General features: G+C 51.3%; 6 protein-coding genes across 6 annotated transcripts; 2 read left to right on the forward strand and 4 right to left on the reverse strand.

Moving 5' to 3' along the window:
- Positions 1 to 175: 175 nt before the first annotated feature.
- BO87DRAFT_364680 (MFS transporter) lies at positions 176 to 2,217 on the reverse strand (the record flags this gene model as incomplete). Its single annotated transcript, XM_025621758.1, has 4 exons — positions 176 to 718; positions 785 to 1,040; positions 1,099 to 1,441; positions 1,533 to 2,217. The coding sequence occupies 4 exons, from the start codon at positions 2,215 to 2,217 to the stop codon at positions 389 to 391; spliced, it is 1,614 nt and encodes a 537-aa protein (XP_025477104.1). The 3' UTR covers positions 176 to 388.
- Positions 2,218 to 2,854: 637 nt separating this feature from the next.
- On the reverse strand, positions 2,855 to 3,800 carry BO87DRAFT_399423 (isoflavone reductase family protein; the record flags this gene model as incomplete). Its single annotated transcript, XM_025625440.1, has 3 exons — positions 2,855 to 2,962; positions 3,038 to 3,611; positions 3,712 to 3,800. The coding sequence occupies 3 exons, from the start codon at positions 3,798 to 3,800 to the stop codon at positions 2,855 to 2,857; spliced, it is 771 nt and encodes a 256-aa protein (XP_025477105.1).
- A 1,289-nt stretch (positions 3,801 to 5,089) lies between these two features.
- On the reverse strand, positions 5,090 to 5,619 carry BO87DRAFT_378933 (uncharacterized protein). Its single transcript, XM_025623906.1, has 3 exons — positions 5,502 to 5,619; positions 5,405 to 5,448; positions 5,090 to 5,339 (listed from the first exon to the last, which is right to left on the reverse strand). The coding sequence occupies exons 1-3, from the start codon at positions 5,591 to 5,593 to the stop codon at positions 5,179 to 5,181; spliced, it is 297 nt and encodes a 98-aa protein (XP_025477106.1). The 5' UTR covers positions 5,594 to 5,619; the 3' UTR covers positions 5,090 to 5,178.
- Positions 5,620 to 6,786: 1,167 nt separating this feature from the next.
- On the forward strand, positions 6,787 to 10,316 carry BO87DRAFT_442299 (acetyl-CoA synthetase-like protein; the record flags this gene model as incomplete). The annotated part of the gene is made up of 2 exons (XM_025628043.1): positions 6,787 to 9,286; positions 9,352 to 10,316. 2 exons carry the CDS (start codon positions 6,787 to 6,789, stop codon positions 10,314 to 10,316), a joined length of 3,465 nt encoding a protein of 1,154 aa, XP_025477107.1.
- Positions 10,317 to 10,736: 420 nt separating this feature from the next.
- Positions 10,737 to 11,784, forward strand: BO87DRAFT_442302 (class I SAM-dependent methyltransferase). Its single transcript, XM_025628044.1, has one exon. It carries the CDS (start codon positions 10,783 to 10,785, stop codon positions 11,698 to 11,700), a length of 918 nt encoding a protein of 305 aa, XP_025477108.1. The 5' UTR covers positions 10,737 to 10,782; the 3' UTR covers positions 11,701 to 11,784.
- A 446-nt stretch (positions 11,785 to 12,230) lies between these two features.
- BO87DRAFT_442306 (PKSN polyketide synthase for alternapyrone biosynthesis) lies at positions 12,231 to 19,725 on the reverse strand. The gene is made up of 7 exons (XM_025628045.1): positions 19,512 to 19,725; positions 19,286 to 19,430; positions 18,942 to 19,210; positions 18,514 to 18,876; positions 17,517 to 18,447; positions 12,454 to 17,463; positions 12,231 to 12,389 (listed from the first exon to the last, which is right to left on the reverse strand). Exons 1-7 carry the CDS (start codon positions 19,701 to 19,703, stop codon positions 12,238 to 12,240), a joined length of 7,062 nt encoding a protein of 2,353 aa, XP_025477109.1. The 5' UTR covers positions 19,704 to 19,725; the 3' UTR covers positions 12,231 to 12,237.
- Positions 19,726 to 20,911: the final 1,186 nt, after the last annotated feature.

Consider the following 20,911-nt stretch of genomic DNA (forward strand, 5'->3'; position numbering starts at 1 on the left):
AGCTTAACTGCTTCTGTTGAACATGTGGTGAAAAGTCTGGCATACCTAGTACCAAATTATTTGTGTAGACCTGATTGCGCAGCAGAGATTTGACGTGGCGTCTTTGCTATCTACTTCATGCCTTAGGCAGCTGACATCGGGTTACGGTCGGGGTCTTGGATACATCGCGTTTTCCCAATTTATTCATTCTATACCACCAATCTAGTCTATTTATCTTCTAACATTCTGCCCAACCTAATACCTCCATACCACTCATGCTCATCCTCATCGTATGTATAATACCAAAGTAATATGTATGTTCACGAGAAGAGTTAGAACTCATATTCAAGGCATACCACCCTTGCTTGAACAGCAATAGATGAAGTCCTCGAAGGCAGGTCGAATCCACTCATGCCGAAATAGCTGTGGCCCACTTACTCCTCTTCCGCAGAGAAGGGCCCCAGAAGGTCAGTACGTAGGGAATGGGCGCAGCCACCGCACTGATGATTCCAAGAACAGTGAGCGTCCAATGAGTGCCAAGATTCGAATACATCGGGATTCCGACCACCGTCATTCCGCCCGCAGCCAGGTACCGAACCAGTGCCACGAAGGTCAGTGCAGACGCCGCGTACTGCTGATAGGAGTCGATAATATACATGTAGGCTGAGAGGAAGATACAGATGACACCGAAACCGACGGCGATCGAGGCGGCTAAGGGAGACCAAATAGCGATGGAAGGCTAGGGTTGTTAGTATCCTGTGTCTATAATGTTTGTTGATGTGAAGGGTCGCTATATGAGACATACATAGTCAGTCCATCCCATCCAGAAAAGACCGATCGGAATGGCTGGGGCTCCGATTCGCGCGAAGAAGAGACGCGACTCTCTGTCTATCATGCGACCGGAGCCGTCATCACCAGCGTCTCGCAACTGTTTGGCTGTTTTGCGATAAAGGATAGGGACGAGGACCATGCTGGTGAGGATCCCAATGAAAAGTCCCAGAAAGCAAATGTTGGCCAGGCCTTCGTTGATTCCGTATGTATCGGCGAAGATGTAGACATATCTAGGCGGGTTAGTGGGATCCCATCCATCATAATGCAAACTAGTGGAAAGGTGCATACCCGTCCAGGAACGTGAACAGGACAATGTAGACAACTGTCAAGTAAAACGTGAAGAAAATCACGATCGGCTCCATGAGAAGGAGCCAAGGACGAGTGAAGTTCCTCTTCAACACGGGCAGCAGGCTTCCCGATCCCGAGGCCTCGCCGGCTGTCTTGAACCGCGCATCTCCGGTCGCTTCGCGGAAGAACTTGGCTTTGTAGTACAGGAGTTGAGGTGCAAAGGTCTCGCGCTTGAAGAGAAAGATGATGGCTATCACCAGACCGTCAAAAATGAGCATGATCCATTCAGCCCACCTCCAACTGATGTGGGGACTGTAACCGATGTATGCTCCGACAACGGGTCCTAATTGATTCGATGGTGTTAGTTTCACTGGACACCTACTACGTCCAGTGGTCTGCAGTGGATGTTGCGCGATACACTACATCATACTCACCAAGGATAGGCCCGCCAAACCCGGGGATTGCAAAGATGGGGAACCCGAAGGTTTTCTCCAGCGTACTCCACACGTCGGAAATCGAACCACCCGCAACAGTCAGAGGCGCAGAACCACAGAGTCCCGCGAGGAAGCGGAAGACCAACTGTGACCCGAAATTCGGAGCTAACGCAGCACCGAGAATCCAGGATCCGAAGATAATCAAAGCGCCAATGTAGACGGGGAATCGGCCAACGATTTCAGACATGGGACTGGCAATAAGCGCACCGACTCCGAAGCCAATGAGGTACAGGCCAGTTGCGAGTGATTCGGCAACTTGGGAAACTCCAAAGTGCCGGGAAGCTTCGGTCAGAACGGCGGAATCGATGGATGATGCCATGGTGGTGACCAAGGCGATCAGGCAGACACACATTGTGGAGGCGACTCGGCGGGCATGCGACCATTGCTGCGGGTTGAAGGGATCGTGGGTTGCCCAAGACACCTCATAGTACTTTTCACCGTTACAATCCGATTTCAAGGAAATTCCAGGGATTTGAGAGGGATCTCTGATCTTACTCGGTGGGTGTCCAAGAGGCTGCGGCGATGCGTGATCAGAGGAAGATGACTCGTGCTGGGCACGACTGGCGTCATCGACCAGCTCGTTCACGTATCGTCGCAAACCCCGATATTGGTATATGAACGCCATGTTCTTTGGTGGTGACAACGGTTGGGAGTCGTGTATAAACACGGAGTCCAGTCGAATATAAGGAGGAAAAAATTCCAGAATAGACGCGCTCGTTGAAGTGGAGTGGATTTATAATCCAGAACAGGCTAGATAGGGACTACGGTCAAGTTGGCAGTGGCCACTGAGAAGAAGCCATTCCCACTTTTCCCGGCCGAAAGCAGAAGATCTGCATGGTGGGTCATTCCGCCCTTTTTGGGCATCGACGAACTGCTCGGGGTAACTTACTCCGCTGTCTTTCCTAATCAGGAAGAGTAGTCCGGCAGCACCCAATCAGCGCAGTCACTGCTCTGACTGCAGTTCGGAGACTTATCGGGCTTACTGATACCTATATAAATCATTTCTTATAATTATCGTACATTTTTATTCAGTCTCCTTGAACTGTGTCGGTACATGCAAGGGCAGGTGCAACCTTCGATCTCTTCAGATAATTAGAATGGGCAGATAACTCATTTAGAGCCCTGAGTGAGGACCTGCTGGTAGAATGCCTTCAACGACCTGCCCTTTGGAAAGTCTGGGAACAGCTTCCAGAATTCTGATACCCGAGATAGTCCGCATACTCTGGGGTATTGTCCCCTCGAATACACCATGATATGTGGTATTAGCCCATATTGTAATTGGCAACGTCCATGATATCGACTTTCTGCCCATTCTCCTGCCACCTCTTCCCACACCGTTTGATTATGTCTCTGATCTCTGATTCCGACAACTGTTTGTTCAAGTTGACGCGTCGCTCAAAGGAGCAATCTGATCAGGCGATCCGAGATCAGGCTCATTTGCTTACAAACTCTTTTAGGGGAGTCTCCCCGCTGACCGTTGCCATTGTGTCCCAAATTTCGTTCATACTCAGAACTTCGGTATACGCAAATACACGTCTATTCGAAGTCCGCTCATCCGATATAATCTGCGCGACATATTTGCCAATATCTCCCATATCCGTCAACCCAAACTTCTGATTACCATGACCAACGATCCGGTGGTCGATATAAATCGAATGGGCGTGGTCCGACTGACCAGACGGAATCTTGGGGACCCAGACCTGAAACCAACATCCAACGTCGATGAGAGTGTACGGTAGACCCACCCGTTGAATTACGCCCAGAATGTCGAGCTTCTTGTCTTTGATGTCAATAATCCCTCTGGGTGCCGGTCCCACCCATTCCGAAGGCACGAATCGCTTCACACCTGCTTCTTTGGCGGCGTCAATCCATGGAACCTGAGAATCCAAATGTTCCCAGGTAATACATGAGATGAGGACTTCGATACTTTTTAACTGCTCTACCAGAACCTGCCGAGGACCGTCCAAGTCGTAGCCAACAATTTGGACACCTTTTGCTTTGAGGGTGTTGTTGGCTTGGCTGTCGACTGAAGCTTGTCGAGTGAATGATGTGACAGCCAGTCAGACTCATTAGTTGAAATCATCTAACGTTGAGTTTGCGAAATAGATGTCATACAAACTTTATCGGTGAGGAAAGTAAACCGCCTACCACAGACCGGCCTGTGTTACCTGTCGCACCAATCACGCCCACGGTAATTGGAGTCTCCATTCGTATCGTTGAAATTCAACTCTGTGTAAATGGTTGCAATTGGTGAATCCGTTTCTTCTAAGAGAGATATTTATATTATAGACGCCACACGTGATCGTCGGACGAAAAAGAACTCTATCATGTACTAGACAGAGGAAGCATGATCACTTCGGACCAAGACTGTGACTGTTAGCAGCGGCTTCGTCCGAAACAGGGTTGTGGGTCGGGATTCGTCCGAGCTAAGATGCCAGACTGACTGTTCAAACATGTCATCCCTCCTGAACCATATACACAGCGACAGATATTAGCTCCTTGCTAATGTTAGTACTACAATAGGAGCCACTGATGACCGGGGGTGTTTCTACAGTGGATTATGGCTATTTAGAAGTGAGTGTACGTAAGTCCGTACGGTTCTGGAAAAAGGATCTTCAACAAGCGCATCCTATAACACAATAACAGAAATGCCCTGATTGCGGAGATGCAATATCGCCTACTGGCCTGGACCGCTAATACTTCAAGCTTTAATCGGGTCACGTTATATAATGGCATCTTGAACATTGTTCACGGAAGTGTTTGCAACTGTTGGTTCAATGTATACTGCTGGATTTCCTGGAAACTGAGCGCCTTCAAGAACGCAGCAGGACTGGCAAAAAAGAAGAATTAATAAATAGATAGGAAACATGCAAGCCTTTATTTCGACAACCTCCCGACTGTTTGTCCCGTTATACTGAAGCAGCCTTTAGGGAAGCTTTGGATGCACCGTAAGAAACTTCACAATATCATTAGCACGTGACGAATATATATAGCGGGTGGCTTCATTCATAAGTACGAGTCCAGTACCAGCGAGGTTCAGACTATTGTTTCGAAGATGTATAGCCGGCAGTAATTCAGACATATCCCGCATGTATCAACTTTGTATGTGGCCCCATTGGACCACGGAAATCTGGAGTACTACGCTGGGTACAGTGTCACATTAAGGAAGAGTCAACCTGACGGCTGATTAGTACAGGAGGCTCTTCTCTACCACCACTGTGGCAGAAAACCCGGCCCTGACCGCTTCACCTACCGCCTAAAGCGGCAGAACCTGCGGCAGAACCTAGTCGACCTCGTTGAGAAAAGTGCGGATATAAGCGGCTATTGAAGGATATGCATTTTGTACAACTCCGAGAAAGTGACCCGGAAAGATGTAAACTTTCTCACCGCCTTTCAGACTGGCTGAAGATGGGCAGAATCTGCTCTCTAGATCCATATAGTATCTCTAGAAGGGATAAGCGTAGTAGCCGATTTCTATTTACATTAACTACATCTTAATCTGTCCCTGTTGCGGGCTTGACATTCAATCACTTTGTCCGGGCTATGGTGCTGCTCGGTCGAGATCCCTTCTGCAACATCCATCAACTCACCAGCCCAGTTTCTTGGCCTCCTCTGCGCTCACATCGTCAGGAATATCCGTCACATATTGTAGAACTTCTGAAGTCGCTGAGATCCACTCAGGTCGACGCTTGGTCCACACCTCTGCCACCGGCTTGGGAATATCATCAAAGAGACCGAACATGAGGACTGCTTGTGTTAGTTTTACCACCGGAACTATCACAGGGAAAAGGAAAGATAGAGGGAGGACTGACGTGACTTTCCAGGCAAAACAGTCTCACTTCTGTACATGATCGGACTGCAAAGATTCTAGTCAGATAGAAGACAGAGTATCCTATTGCATGTACTGACCATCCACAGTTATAACAGAAATATCGATCCAATGGCCGGCCACAGGTGGTGTTGGTGTCGAGGAATTTCTTGGGACTACCGGTCAAGACCATGTCTTTGTTCTCCACCACGACGACATAGGTGCCGGCTGGATGACGTTCAAATTAGACAATATTCAGGTCTGGAAGTAAGTGAGAAGAGGAAACGATTCGATGAATACCGGCACCACTCTGCTTTCGACAATTCAGGCAGTAGCAAATCATCACGCCACCCCCAGATGGTGTGGGATTGTCCATGGTGACGCGGATACGGCCGCAGTTACAAGAGCCCTTGACGACCATGATGTGCCACTTTTGATGAATTCGTGGGTAACGGGAATAGAAGGAAATAAGGTACAGGTTGGCGATTATTGGTTTCTGAGATGAGATATCTGACTCTAAGACGACTGGTGCCCGGTTTTATGGCCTTCTGGGCGTACGGCGGTCGCCTGGGTTTGGCGATTGCAATAAGTAAATGTCAACAGGAAGGCCCTGTTTGTCCAAGAAGAGATAAAGAATACCCTCCTTGGCAATCTAGGGATTATGTTCCAATCATTTTATAGACACTTAGTCTACCTGAAGACGCTCAATAAAGATTCAGCCAGGAAAGGTTAATTTATCCAGAGTCTAAATATTGAACCAATAGCTAGGTCTAATACTACCTTTTAGAATTTATCCCTGTATGACGAATTGTATACAAGTAGGTATTTGATTCCAAGTCCGTAATATTAAGTAATGAAGAAGAGGTGTAAAGAGCATATGTACAGCATAGGTTAGGCCGTAAGGATATGCCTGTATAGACAGTGCTGAGTTTGATCAGGAATCGTCTATTTATTTAGGTTTCTGCAGATTCAAGGAATTCCATTACAGGACAAGGTACATTATCTGCAGAGCTGCTCCACTCAATAAGCAGTTGCATTAAGTCAAGAAGAATGTGCCATTTTGTTGATGGCAAGGAGCGGTCAGACATGCAAGCAAGGGCGGAGAGGTGCATATGCTGGCTCAATCCTCCTGACTATGTTGCGCAAGTCCAGACCTTCATGCAACTGCTGCTCCGCCTTGGTCTATACCCAGGCAAGGGGGGATCATTCCGGTAAGGTGATGCAGGGTCACACTATGTCACAAAAAACCTGTGCGGGAATAATCCCCGTACAGATAGCTATATGCCTTGAATGTAATAATATAGTTGTGTAATAAGTACTGGTATTGATGGAATAAATCGTCGAAACTCCGGATTCTAGATATAAACTTCAAATTACACATATACCATGCGCGAAGTCGTAAGAAGCGACCCTGAGCATCAAAGCCGCTCAGCTTGGGAACGACTGGCCGAGGCAGTGGAAAGACACCCTGACTATTTGGCACTAATCTGCGCGCACCAACGAGCTGGTCTCTATGGGCTTGGAGACAAGAAAGAATATGGTCAATGGAGTTATGGGGAGTTGTATGAAGGGATCATCCGCCTTTCTGCCTCGTTGGAGTTGCTGGGTCTATCGAGTGATTGTCTGCTTTTTGTGATCCTCGGTAACAGTTTGGAGCATGTCCTCACTACCTGGGCTGGATACAGACTCAGCTGCATCCATGTCTCCGTTCATCCCAATACGTTGTCCAACTCGGTGGAAGCCCGCCATGTCGTCCAAACCGTTCTCGATAACCGCCCCAGCCCAAAGGCCGCCGTCTTTGTTCAAGATAGAGCCGCGGCCGAACATTTTGATCAGCTATTTCCCCAGCTAGATGTGATCAAGATTGTCATCGGACATGGCCAGCCGGTTTCTTCTCCATGGACAAGTTTCGACCAGCTCATGCAATCTAGAAAAACTTCATCGGGCCCATCAACATTACCCCCGTCACGCGAAACATCCATCTTTTTCTCTAGCGGAACGACATCGCTGCCCAAACCATGCAAGATGGATGTTCCTGCCTGGATCAGCTCTCTAGCGAGTGGGTCAACTTTCGGCTTAGTACGCCCAGGAGACCGACTGATGTCTCTCGTTCCATGTAGCCATGTGCTTGGCTATATGGGGCAGATGTTTGCCCTGACACATGGGGCTACACTCGTCTACCCATCTTATTTGGCCTTTGATCCACGTACGACGATCGATACACTTCGCAATGTCCCCTGCAAATACATAGTCATGGTATCAGCGCTGGTGCATGCCTTCATCAGTGCGGACCTCAGCTCGACCCCACTTCCTCCGATTGACACAGTCATATTCTCCGGAATGACACTGTCCACTGCTGTAGCTAAGGAATTTCAGTCCAGAGTGGGCACGCGAGCGATCGAGAATCTATACGGTATGACGGAGGGGGCGTTTTGCGCGACCGGCCCAGTGGAAGACCTCGACAGTATCTCGCGCGACGGCTTCCTGGCCGCCGGGCGTCCTATGACAGGCTCGACACTGCGTCTTTGTGCTCCGAACAGCACGGAGCCTCTGCCACCTGGTGTGGCGGGAGAGGTGCACTACAGTGGCTACCAAACTGCTCGAGGTTATATCGGCGTGCAGAGCGATTCATTCTACATTGATGCGATTGGATGTTACTGGTGCAAGACTGGCGACCAGGCTATAATGTACGAACCGAACGGTCTCGTCTACCCTGTTGGTCGGTACAAAGACCTCATCATCCGGGGTGGCAAGAACATATCGCCCTCTGCCATCGAGGCGGTACTCAACCAAGACCCGGAATTGCACCAGCTCAATCCTCAGGCCGTGCCTCTGCCAGACGCTGTGGCAGGGGAGGTTCCGGTAATTGTCGTAAATCGCGAGATTGAAAAGCCGCAGGTGCAACACATCATGCATCTGATTCTAACAGAGATGGGTGCGGCGTATGTTCCTGATAAAGTCATCCCCATCCAAGCGCTCGGGGCTGCGAACTATCCTCGCACGACTTCAGGCAAAGTGCAAAAGGTGAAACTCGCGGCCTTGGTGCGTGAGTATGCTGCCGCCCGGTCCGATGCCCCTGTGCCATCGGCAGCTAGCAACCCCGGAGAGTTACGCAAGCGTGTGGTGCAGCTCTGGGCAGATGTCTTGGCGGCCACGACCGAAGAACTTGATGTGCAGGCCGCGCTTTCGGAACGTGTTGATAGTATCACCTTGATGCGCGTGCATTCCAGAGCGAGCAAGCTCACCGGCAGACATGTCCCCTTCGCGGCTTGGGCAAGCGCCAAAACCATTGCGGACCAAATCCTTCTTCTGGAGACTGCTAATGGCCAACCGGAAGACGCCTATCCTACTGCTCACAATGACGTGCACGCTCGGGTTGGGGGACCTGCATTGGAGGATATGGTGCACCTGATGGGCGACGCCGGCAGACTCCCGGCTACGCAGGCTTTGGTCCAACAAGCCATTGCACGCTATCGGCTCACCTGGGATGATGTTGAAGATGTCTTCCCGGCCACTGATTTCCAACACATCATGCGCCAGGCTCACTTAATTGACTACTGGGAATTCTTCGTCTGCATACACACACGGGGCCATTCTGTTGCAGAGCTGCGCAAGGCCCTGGAGGTTACGTTACCACTTCATCCCATGCTGCGATCCTTTGTTGTGCAAGGTGAGACATCCCAGACTCTGCTGGTGACCGTCCGCCCGTCACAATCAATTCTGGAGCGCAGCATTGTCGACTACGGCGAGGTTGCGACATTGGCCGATGTGCACGACTTAGTGGTCAATTTTCCACAAGAGCATCGGATCTCCTTACCAGGACCTTTGTTCTGCGGATTGATGGTGTACGTAAAGGAGATAAAGAGTGCCGTCCTCGTTGAAGATTGTAAGTGCTTTCCCCGCTTGCCAAATTCCTCCGTGGTATGTGTGCTTATTTGTGTCTATTTGCAGTCTGCCATTCTGTCATGGATGCGACATACCATGAAATCTTTGAGGATGACCTAGAGCTCGCGCTGAGCGGGCAGCCACTTCGTGCGCATGCTTCATACAAAGCCTGGAATGAGAGCTATTACCTGCTGCAGGATGCTCTAGCTAGCCGACCGGCTTTTGAGTACCATCTCTCGCAGATGCACCAAGTGCCGGATGGACCAGTAGCGCTATGGCCCACACCTAGCCGCCCACTGAGGACTTTATCCGGACAAAAATCGGAAGGGTTGTACCTGCTGGGGTTTCAGCTACCGACGTTGATGTCTCTGCACCAGCACCATCCGACTCTGATGACATCAGTGGTCCTCAAGACAGCCCTCGCCCTGTTAGCCATCTTCCACACCAAGCACTCGGAGATGCTACTCCTCAATGTTGAAGCAGCACGGGGGCGATTCCCCTTTCTGCCGTCCTCCTTTCCGCGTGAAGGCCCGCTCGACGGGGCTCGCGTTGCCGGGCCTACACTGACAGGCAACGTAGAGCGGATCACCTATGATCCAAACGAGACAGTACTGCAATTGCTTTATCGCGCCCAAGCCCAACAAGCTCTGATAACGCGTTACGCGAACGCACCGTGGAGGCGCATTCTTGAGGAATTGCCTCGTATGAAAGACCTGTACCCTGCAGTAGCTGATCACTTGATCTTCAACTGGACCGGGACAACGACCTTCAAGGCAGACGACAAGAGACGCCTGCACGAGCATATTCAGCGGCAGGAGATCTTCTTTCAGCCTACTTGTGGCTTGATGGTCGATGCTGGTGCGTCCGGCAAGGACGGTACTGATCTCTGTGTCTCCCTCACTGGCGCGGTGGCGAATAACTCGCTTGACTGGATTCGTGACATTGCCCAGGGACTGCAGAAGATTACGACGTGGCTGACGCAGGAGGAAAATTGGGGGCGTCCGGTTAGATTCTTTTCTGAGTGTCTCTAGAAATAGGGGTAGCGGTGTCTGGAACGATGCAAGACAGAGTTTACGGGGATGGGTTAGGCGAGGAAAGGTCCATAGCGGCTTTACAATCTTCCAATTCGAAATCGTACATCCTCCTGCATTCAATGCTTCCCACTGCGCGACTAGTGTACCTCAGCCACCACAGCCACTAATGCATGAATAGTTCTACTCAAGGTTTAAGAGTACATTTCTATCAGTCCTGCGTCTGCAAAGAGTCCTAAACTTATTACTTTGCCTGGAAGTGGTGCAGAAGAGCTTTCGTCTGGAACTTCCCCCCCTCACGGTGTACTTGCAAAGATTTGTGATCTCATGAACCCTAATCTTCTACCCAGCAAGATACAGGAAGAATTTGTCTCTGCTGTGTTCCCTAACTGCCAGAAAAAGTTAAATACATGGCTATCACCGGCATAATTGTTGACTTCTGTAAATCCATTCCATCAAACCCACCATGACCGTCCCCAGCGATAACCCCACCGATAACCAGTCGGCCCATCCGCGCCAAAGTACCTGCTACAACAGCAAGTATCTGGCCGAATACTACGACTTGTGGATCGGGAATTGGGACGATGTCCAGCTGTATTCCCGTCTGCTCGCGGACATGGTATCTCGTAACACTTCCGCGAACCCAGTTAGGGTACTGGACGTGGGCACAGGCTCAGGGCGGATCATCCACGGCCTGGCGAGCGCCCAGCACCAGAAACAGGGCACCAAACGCCAGCCGGCAGTGCACTTCCTGGGCCTGGACAACGAACAGCACATGCTAGATCGAGCTCACCTCCTCACCGACCCAGCGCACGTCGATCAAATGACCTGGGTGCTAGGTTCGGCAGAGGAAATGGGATCCTTGCCTGCCTTGCAGCATTCCGACGGGTCAGGTGGGCTCATCGACATGATAGTGTTTGCCTGCGGCAGTATCTGCCATCTATACGAAGCCGACCAAGGCAGCCGGTTCTTCGAGCAGATAGCCAAGGTTCTCAAGCCCGCCACTGGGCGCGCGTACATCTCCGTGCTGAAAGCGCTTACCGACGGCGGCGAGCCGCTCGCCCGCGCTATGGAACCATCTGAGCCAGTTGTCACGCCGAGCAAGGAATTCCCTGGCATTTTCTACCGGGAGACCTGGCCCGCACATGAACTCATCGGAAAGGTGTGGCATACTACTCGGCATATTGTTGTCTCGGAGAGGTTGGCGGACGGACAGGAGGTCGTCGTCGAAGACAACCTGGATAGTCGCAAGGTTGGAGTGTGGACTGAGGCCGATGTGAGGGCTCGTGCTGCTGCGGCTGGCTTGAAAGTGGTGGATATTTTGGACCATCAGAATGACTCTACCCATGGAGAGCGCATCTTCGTTCTAGGAACCCTTGCATGATATTTACAGGGTTTGAAATGAGACATTTCCTGTACCTGGCGAGAGGAAGAACCTATGACCTTGGACAAAGTCAGGTAAAAGGAGATGTTGGGTAGCATATATTCTAGCCACAATGTCAACCCTTTACATTACTGAACGCGAATGGTTAGGACCTAGTTGTAAAGAGCTTTTCTTCAGTCAGTAGTAAATAATCTCCACTATAAGCTGAAGAGATCTTCCTCGATGATACTCGTTGCCTAGATCAAGTATTGAGTAGATGACCTCCATCCACAGGCTCTTCTGAAGACATCTTTGGGTGTATCTCAATAGGATACCACGACACAGTAAAGGAGCGATCTATGACTTTTGGCTAGTTTCATACAAATAGACAAATACTCGTGGTAGCCTGGCTCAATCATATCGCGTCCCTAAATGAAGACAGTGTAATTGAAGGAAAAATATACTTAAAGCCAATGTTTATTGTGCGAGTACTGCGTTTCTCATTCATCAGAGAGTTCCATTCTATAGAGCCATCCTATTATATATATGTCCCCAAATCTAAGCCTTCGCAGCGACAAAAGAGCTCCCCGCGGTTATCTTCTCAGCTAAGATCCTTACAGGCTGGGAGCTGAGGAGCTCGAAGGAAGACAACGCAGCCCCTAATTCACGACTGACCCAAGTCTGCATTTCCGTCGCTTTGAGCGAATCCACTATAATAGTTGGCCGTTAGCATACAGATACAATATCATCTTAAGAAAGAAGCAGAAAACCAACCTCCCAAAGCAGACAAAGGCAGGTCGAGATCGACAGAATCAGGAGCAGCGCCCATTGCCCGAGCCAGATAGGTTTGCAAAGCCTGGCTAACGAGCGAGATCGATTCGTCTATTGAGTCAGCTCGTTTGAGTAGAACGCTCGTCTTGATGGGGCCTGTGGCAGCTTGGGCTTCAGGATCGGTGATCCGAGCACGATGATCGAACTTGCGGTCAAATTGCCAGGGACTGGCGCCGTCTTCACGCGGCAGAACATCAACCAACCCGGCAATTATCTGAGCAGGCGGTGCAGGTTGCATCTGGCCTTGGACGAGGAGACGAATAAGGGTCTGCACCTCTGCCTGTGAGATCTCGGTCCCCAAGACGTGCCGATACCGCTGACGACGCTGCTCAGCAGACTCAGCCACATCTGTCACGCCGCTGGCGTCTTCAACGAGCCCCAGGTTGATACTACAACCGGCGAGGTTATGTTGGTGCCGCCACTCCATTAGGGCATCCATGAAAGCATTCCCCGCGGCATAGTTGGCCTGGCCCATGTTGCCGATGACACTGCTGATTGAGGAGAGAGTGACGAAGAAGTCTAGCGGCCGTGTGGCTTGGAACGCCTGGTGCAGATTCCACGTTCCTTGGATCTTAGCCCGTGTTGACTGTTGCCAGGATTCCCAGTCCATCTGGTCGAACATCGCATCTTTGAGAACGGTGGCGCACTGGATGATGCCACGGATGCGCCAGTTGTGGTAGGCTGCGTGCGTCAGGAGTTGCTTCACGTCATGTTCGGAGGCAACATCGCAGCGTATCACCTCCGTTCGGGCTCCACGCGCGCGTAGTGCATCCAGAGCGGCTTGTTGACTTGGCTGTGTTGCTCCAGAGCGACTTGAAAAAACAATGTGACGGGCCCCGCTGTCTACCAGAGCGCTGGCTAGTGAGAGTCCGATTGTGCCCAGTCCTCCGATCAGAAGGTAGGTGTTCTCACTAGGTAGCGGCCTTGGCTCGGGTTGAACAGGTCTCACTGCCACGGGACCTGGCGCCTGGAGGTCAAGGATGACCCGGGTGCCGGAACGCCTCGCATGAGAGATAGCCTCGTCCACCTGTGAAACTGGAAAGACAGGATAGGATGCCACCTGAACGAGAGACTTATGTCCTGCGATGAGATCGACAGCTCGGTGGAAATTAGCCTGTATCAGGCGCGGAGTATCCCTAAGCATCCGAGACAGAGAGAGTGAGGTGACAGTGCAGCCCTGCTCTAAGATCTTCTGGGGTAGTGCCGAGAGTTGTAGGTCCCCACTCAGGTCAATATACCGACCCCCAGGCGCTAGGCAAGACGCTGCTTGTCGGCTAGATGCTCCCGCGAGGTTACAGACGGTGAGCTCGACTCCTCTGCCGCTAGTCAAACGGGCGATGGTGGTTGGAAGTGACCGATGGAGGGAGATAATCCGGTCTTTCAAGACGGGGTACTGGGCACGTAGCTCCTCTACAACACCATCCACGGCAACAAACACCTGCATCCTTGCCGCTAAGGCACAGTGTACAGTGGCCCTGAGTGTCTGATTAACAGAGCCCACAATCAGAATAGAGCCGGATACTTGATGCATTCCATTGACAAGGCTGGTATAGGCGGTAGAATACGCGATCGGCATGGAGAGAGATTGCGCGGGGCCTTGCTGCGGAGGACAAGTCAAGACAGAGCTCTCGGGCAAACGAACCCGAGTGGATATGGTCTGGCCAGGTATCACACACAGCACCGTCTCTCCAATCGAGAAGACCGATATCAGAGACTGTCCGACCTGGCAAACAGTGCCCAAGGCCTCTGTCAATGGGACGCGAGCCTCCGTGGTCTTTGCTGTTGTAGAGGGAAGTGAAATAGCATGAAGGTGAACTTCTACTTCATCCTCCGCTATCGCAGTGGCTAGTCGGTCGTCCAATTGCCATTGCGCTGCCTCAAGATCGGATGACTTGCTGTGTAGACGCAGCGGTCGGGTGTCCTCCGTCAACTCAGCCAGTATAGGTTTCGGGCCATGTACAGCTGCTTCCATCGCATCATCCAATGGAGAGTATGCAATTGCGCGTGGTACATGCAAGCGGCCGTCGCGCAGTAAGTACTCGTAATCCCGGGGTCGCGACCGCGACTGGTGGCTTAGTCGTAGAAGACGTGCAATACTACGGCCAAGATGACCAGGATCCCGCGCAACATCCTTCTCCTCTATTAAAAGCTGAGGTAGGTCCAGGTTGGGGTTTTCATTCCGTAAAGTTCGTAACAGCCCGGTTGTAGCACCAGTAGCCGCATAAGAGGCGGCTGTGTCCAAGGGTGCGGGCGACACCCAGAGTATGTATTTCGCCTGAACCAGCGTGCGCATGCATTCCATATCTGCGGGAGTCCATTGGAGCGTCCATGACTCGTGCAGTTCCATCAACGAAATAACCTGCTTGTCCTTCAACTTTGATACCTCATGGGGGCTTACTCTCTCCACCCGGGCGCCCTGCTCCTCGATCAAGGGGGTGAGCTCCTGTAACAGAGCATTGAAAATGTCAGCTGGCTCGGGCGCCAGGACGTAGATGATAGGGTCTAGTAACGAAGAAGCTTCATCTCGCCGGTGGATAAGTAGTGAGTTTGTCTGAGAAGCAATCCCGTGTACCTTCCAGTCGGCATGTCTGTCAAGATTTTCAGAGACCTCATCCTGCATACCCGCTGGGATGGACGCAATTATCCAGCCATCTGGTTGGGCTACTCTGTTAATATCATCCAAAAGGGGAAATCCTTGTCTGCCAGTCCACAGGTCGGGGTGATCCAGTAGGACCGCGTCGTATGCTCCTTCGTCTGGCAGTGACGAAGCTACCTCCGCAAGGGTGAGCACAGGGAGTAGTTGGCAGCTTGGTAGTACTTGCTGTAAAGCCTGTACCCGCGCACTTGAACCATCTGGACTTATATCTACTAAGATGACCGTTAGCTGTTGCAGCTGGGGCCGGTATTTGCCAGTTGGGACAAGCTCCTGGAGAGCCGGCATCAGGTGGTCAAAGCGGCTCTCTGCTGCCACCACCAGCATGCGTGCATCGCCATGAGTATGGCACACGCTTCTAAGCCATGATGAGAGTGTACCATCACAATGCTCGGCCCAGGAATCCACATGCTCGGCCCAGACTAGTGATGAAAAGCGGCTCTGAGGAATGTTTTCAGCTGCAGCAGACGGGCGGGACTGCATTGGGACCCGACCAAGTCGGACACCTTGCAGTACGAGGCCAGGGTGTGACCAGGTGGGGTGCGATGCAACAACCTCTGATCGAGAAATGCCTTCCTCATCCCAGTGCGTTTCCACATGAAGATTGAATTGCTCCCCAGTTGAGGGTGAAAAGCGGGTGGACATGTAAAGTCGGTCTACCGCAATGGGGATCTGAGCATTCTGGTTAGACAGTGCCTCGGAACAAGAGAGTACAGCAGCCTGGAAAAGCGAATCCAGAGATGATGGATGAAGAAAGTACGGCGATTCCTGCTCATGGGGCATGGTACTTTTAGTATCCGTTACAATCACTGATGCAAACAGGCGAGACTGTGTGGGATGGAAGAAAACCCTCTGCATCGTTCGGAAGGTCGGACCCATGGTGACACCTCCAGTCTCAGACAACCAGCCATAAACCGCCTCACTACCCACTGCCAGGTTCGCCGCAGTTTGTGTCTGTCGAGCTTGTTGGACCGTCCGCGCCCAGTTCAATGCGGTGGTGCTGTCCTCCATTTGCTCTTCTTCTCCCGCATAATCCATTGTAAAGCTACCCTTTGCATGTTGAACCCATGGGGATTCCTCTGGCCGAGAAAAGATGCCGAAGTGGTACCAGCCAGCCACGGCATGAGGGGCCACATGAAGTAGAATCTCAAGTCCGTTTTCCTCAGAAGGAATAACCATGCCTCGGAAAAATTCCAAATCATGAAACTCAATGCCGGCCAGGGTCACAGACTCGGCCAACTGACGTGCGGCCTCAGCTACTATCGCCACCATCCCTGCCGCAGGCAAGACAATGGAGCCTGCCACGACATGGTCAGCCAGCCATGGATGCTCCGAGAGGCGTAGAAAATTCCGCCATCGAGGCTCAATATTATTTTGATAATCACAGGCGACCCCAAGTAAATCATGGCGAGGCTGGGCACGTTGACGTAACTGACTTGATTCGTACGGCTCATGCCAGTACCTGGACTGATGATTCCAAGCATAAGACGGAAGGAGCGACTGGCTCAACTGTGGCTTATAATCGCAAAGCAAGCTCCGATTTACCCGGTCAATCTCTATGGGACATCCAATACTCCATAGGACACCGGCTACCTGTAGAGATGTATGTAGTGCATCCTTCTTCCGCTGCACTAAGCTCAGGTAAGGCAAGGAAGTCAGACCCGCATTGACCTCTTGAAGTGTCTGGGTGAATGGACCCCTAAGGGCCTCGTGCGGGCCAATCTCGAGGATGGCGCTCCATGGGACAGCTACTGCGCGCCGGCGTCGAGGACCAGCCTCACTCATAGTGGCCAGCTGGCCCACTGCTGCAGCAAATTCGACGGGACTGACGAGATTGCGTATCCAATAATCCGGCCCGAGTTCATCAGGGTGTTGAACACGCGTCTTTGTAACGGAGGAAAACATTGCTATTTTCCCTTGATGTAGATTCACTGGCTTAATCAATGCAATGGAATCCCGATAGTCATCAGCTAAAGCGCGCATGTAAGGGGAATGATACGCAGTATCAACACGCAACTTCCGTGCAAAATGCCCCCTGGCCTGAAGATATTCAGCCAGATAATTGATCTGATCATTATTTCCTGATAGCGTCACACTCGACGGACTGTTAATGCAAGCAACAACAACAGCCTCCAGAGACAAGGCTTGTAGATAGTCTCGGGCAGTTTGCTCGGATACGCCGGCTGCTAACATGCCTCCACTGGGCCCATTCTCAACAATACGCTGCGAGAAGACACCACGGAAGTAGGTAATTCTGATCGCATCCTCGTGGGTGAGATATCCAGCCGCGTATGCAGCTCCTGGAGTAACAAATCAGCACTCATGCACCATAAGATCGCCAGACAATACTTACCAACTTCGCCACTAGAATGCCCTACTACTGCTTTTGGAGTAATTGACCAGTCAGACAGTAGGTCAATCAAAGCGATCTGGAGCGCGCAGCAGACCGGTTGACTGCGATCAGGGCGGTTAATACGGGTTGTACTTGCATGAGCACGGATTTCCTCGGCCAAATCCCATTGGCAGCCAAGGGCGGTCAATACCTCCTGGCTATGATGGATGCTGGCCGCAAATACAGGAAATGCGACCAGTTCAATTCCCATACCAGTCCATTGCGCCCCTTGACCAGTGCAGACAAATGCTAGCGCAGTCTGCTGCTGGCGCCTGGCACGTGGAAAATTGGCCAATCCTCGCCCCAATGCCTCCCTCAGACCATCAAGTGTGTCGGCAACTACAAAACTGCGAAATCCAAACTTTGAGCGTCGGGTAGCCATGGTATGCGCCAGGTCGGTCAATGGGGGAGTGTCCGACGACGCCTCGAGTGCATGCGTCCATTTCTGAGCGGTCCGATCCAAACCAGCCTTGTCATGCGTAGACACTACTACCAGCTGCGCAATACCGATGGGCGATCGAGGTATTGTCTGAGGGGCGGTGCCAAAATACTGAGCCACACTTTCAAGGATGGCGTGCGCATTGGCGCCACCAAATCCAAAGGAGTTGATGCTGGCGCGCTGGGGGAGATGGGAAGGCCATGGCTGGGTTATATCACTCAAACGCAGTCGCCATCTCTCTGTCTGAATTTTAGGATTCAAAGTCATAAAGCCTGCATTTGGTACCAGAGTCCCTTTCTCCAGACATAGTACGACTTTGATAAGACTGGCCACTCCAGCTGCTCCTTCCGTGTGACCGATATTACTTTTAACGGAGCCAACATAAACAGGTTCATCGTTTGGCGTACGTTCTTCCCCAAAGCTGGCGCCGATGGCCGATAATTCCGTAGGATCCTACTCAAACTGGTGTGTCAACATTCAAGTAACGGATTGCATCAAGGCATGAGCAGTGTCACTTACACCCAGAGCGGTTCCCGTTCCATGTGCTTCAAAATATGCTGTTTCTCGCATTGACAGCCCTACCTGTCGGTACGTCGCCCGGATGAGATCTGCTTGTGCTTCGGCGTTGGGCATGGTGATCCCGGGCGTCCGGCCGTCTTGGTTAGCCCCAGTGGCCCGCACTATGGCACGAATTACATCCCCGTCGGCTATCGCCTGGGATAAAGGCTTTAGTAGGACTGCCCCGAGGCCTTCACCACGTCCATATCCGTTGGCACGGCTATCAAATGAATGGCTGATCCCGTCGGCGCTGAGCATATGCATGTAGGATAGTCGTTGTGTGAAGTTGGGGTGCAATATTATGCTAGCACCGCAAACCAGCGCCTAAAATTCACGTTAATTAGGGTTCCAAGGTTGCAGGAGCGTCGCGTTCACTATGGACCACTGACCATGCGGCATTCGCCAGCACGCAATGCTTGGGTGGCGAGGTGCAGTGCTGTCAGACTGGAGGAGCACGCTGTATCCATCATTATACTGGGCCCTCGCAGGTCAAAGAACCACGATATGCGGTTCGCTAGCATTGTCCGCCCGTTCCCCGTGGCTGAGTTGTGCGGCATATCCATGATATCACGGGTGGAGAGTAATTCATAATCGTTCGTCATACAGCCGCTGTAAACACCGGTGGAACTCCCGGGAAGATACTCCATGGGGACGCCGGCTGCAGATGCCATTTATCCCAATTAGCTCAACTCGCTGCACCTTGCGACGAGATCAGAGATGATGGGCTGCGTACCATTTTCGAAGGCTTCATATGCGACCTCAAGCAATAGGCGCTGTGCCGGGTCCATGCCCGCGGCTTCCTTTGCTGTGATGGAGAAGAAAGGGGCGTCGAAGCATGCCGGGTCTTCCTCCAAGAAGAACCCGCTGTCATGGTTGATCTAAGTGGCATTGGTTTTGTTCAGACTCAATGTCATTCGTGTCGAGGAGTTGTTGTCAGGAGCAGAGGAGGGAGGACGTACGGCACCTTTTCTTTCATGGCTCGGATGCTTCCACGCCGCGGCTTGATATCGTTTACCGGGTACAGGGCCATGTTCCTTTCGTCCATCTCGCAACATCTCCCAGAAGCCGTCTAACGACGCCGCCTGGCCAGAAAAACGGCAGCCCAGGCCTATCACTGCAATAGGCTCCGGGCATGATGATGTATTGTTCATAGTGGTAGGCCGTCACGACGCCGTGTCACCTCAATGCACTAAGGTGGTCTCTTAATCAAGTAACTTCACGTTGACTAATTTTCCGTTATCTCAAGTCTTCGGCACATTTTCTGCATTTACTTCCATTCTTTATACGTATATACAATCTCTACCACAACCTACATCATATCCGGATTAAACCGTTCACAGCACTGCCACCGCCCGTCACAGAGCTTAGGGGTACTTAGACTCTTGTTGATCTTTCTGCTACATGCTATGACGACCGCTATGCAAGGCTTGCAAAACCACGCAAGGACACTGCTTGTTTCTGGGCGTCAAGGTGGATGTGATCGGCGATCCTATCTACAAGACACGATGGTCTATGTAGCGGCAGATTCGCTAATCGGCTAGCGGATAGCTTACTACCTTCCGACTCCAAGTCTCTCCTGTGGGTATCACTGCAGGTGAGGGCAGCTAAAAGACAAAATCATGAAGGAAGCTGCGTACTAGTGTGACAAAGTCATTGGAGATCAGTCTGCGTCTTTGAGTATCAGGACAGAGCCCACGCAGGTCTATGCAAGTGGCAGTGGCATGTCGTAGCAACAAGGGTATTTTGCTGTTCTGCAGAATGAAGCAACGGCATTGTTCTCTTCTATCTTTGTGTAGTGTGTGCGCATGACCGCTACATTCCTTTAGGCTTTGCTGGATTCAAGTTACTCCCCTCATTTGCTGTCTTATACCTTGCCGACGGCAACAAATATGGCATTCTAATATTACTGGTTCCAGACCCTGTTCAAAGAATGTAACATGTGCAACGATACGTATACAAGCCTTGGGTCAATACAGAAAATCAATGGAGACTGCAAGGAACGGCTTTGCGTGAGTTCTCTATGGCTGTCTTTCCAAGGGATGGCTGATTCAAAACCTGCCAAATACACCAAATAACGAGGATTTCTCCTGTTCCGTAATTAGCTGTACGCTGTGATTTCATTTACCGCTTTGTTGGTGAGCTCGCCTTGCCGTCACGAAGGGTAATAGAGCTTTCGCCTGTGCATACTCTTGGAATTGACAAAATGTGTCTCAGCCATTTACAGAAGTAGGTTGAAACTATAACATTTGCTGTAATGTACGAAACCGTGATCCTCAGGTGGCTACTGAGACTAGATTCGGACCGCTGAGGTCCTTTGCACAAGCACGGTGGCGGGTGAAAGGACGCCAATTGAGCAGAC

The sequence above is a fragment of the Aspergillus neoniger genome, assembly GCF_003184625.1.
Source record: "Aspergillus neoniger CBS 115656 unplaced genomic scaffold BO87scaffold_28, whole genome shotgun sequence".
NCBI lineage: Eukaryota > Fungi > Ascomycota > Eurotiomycetes > Eurotiales > Aspergillaceae > Aspergillus > Aspergillus neoniger.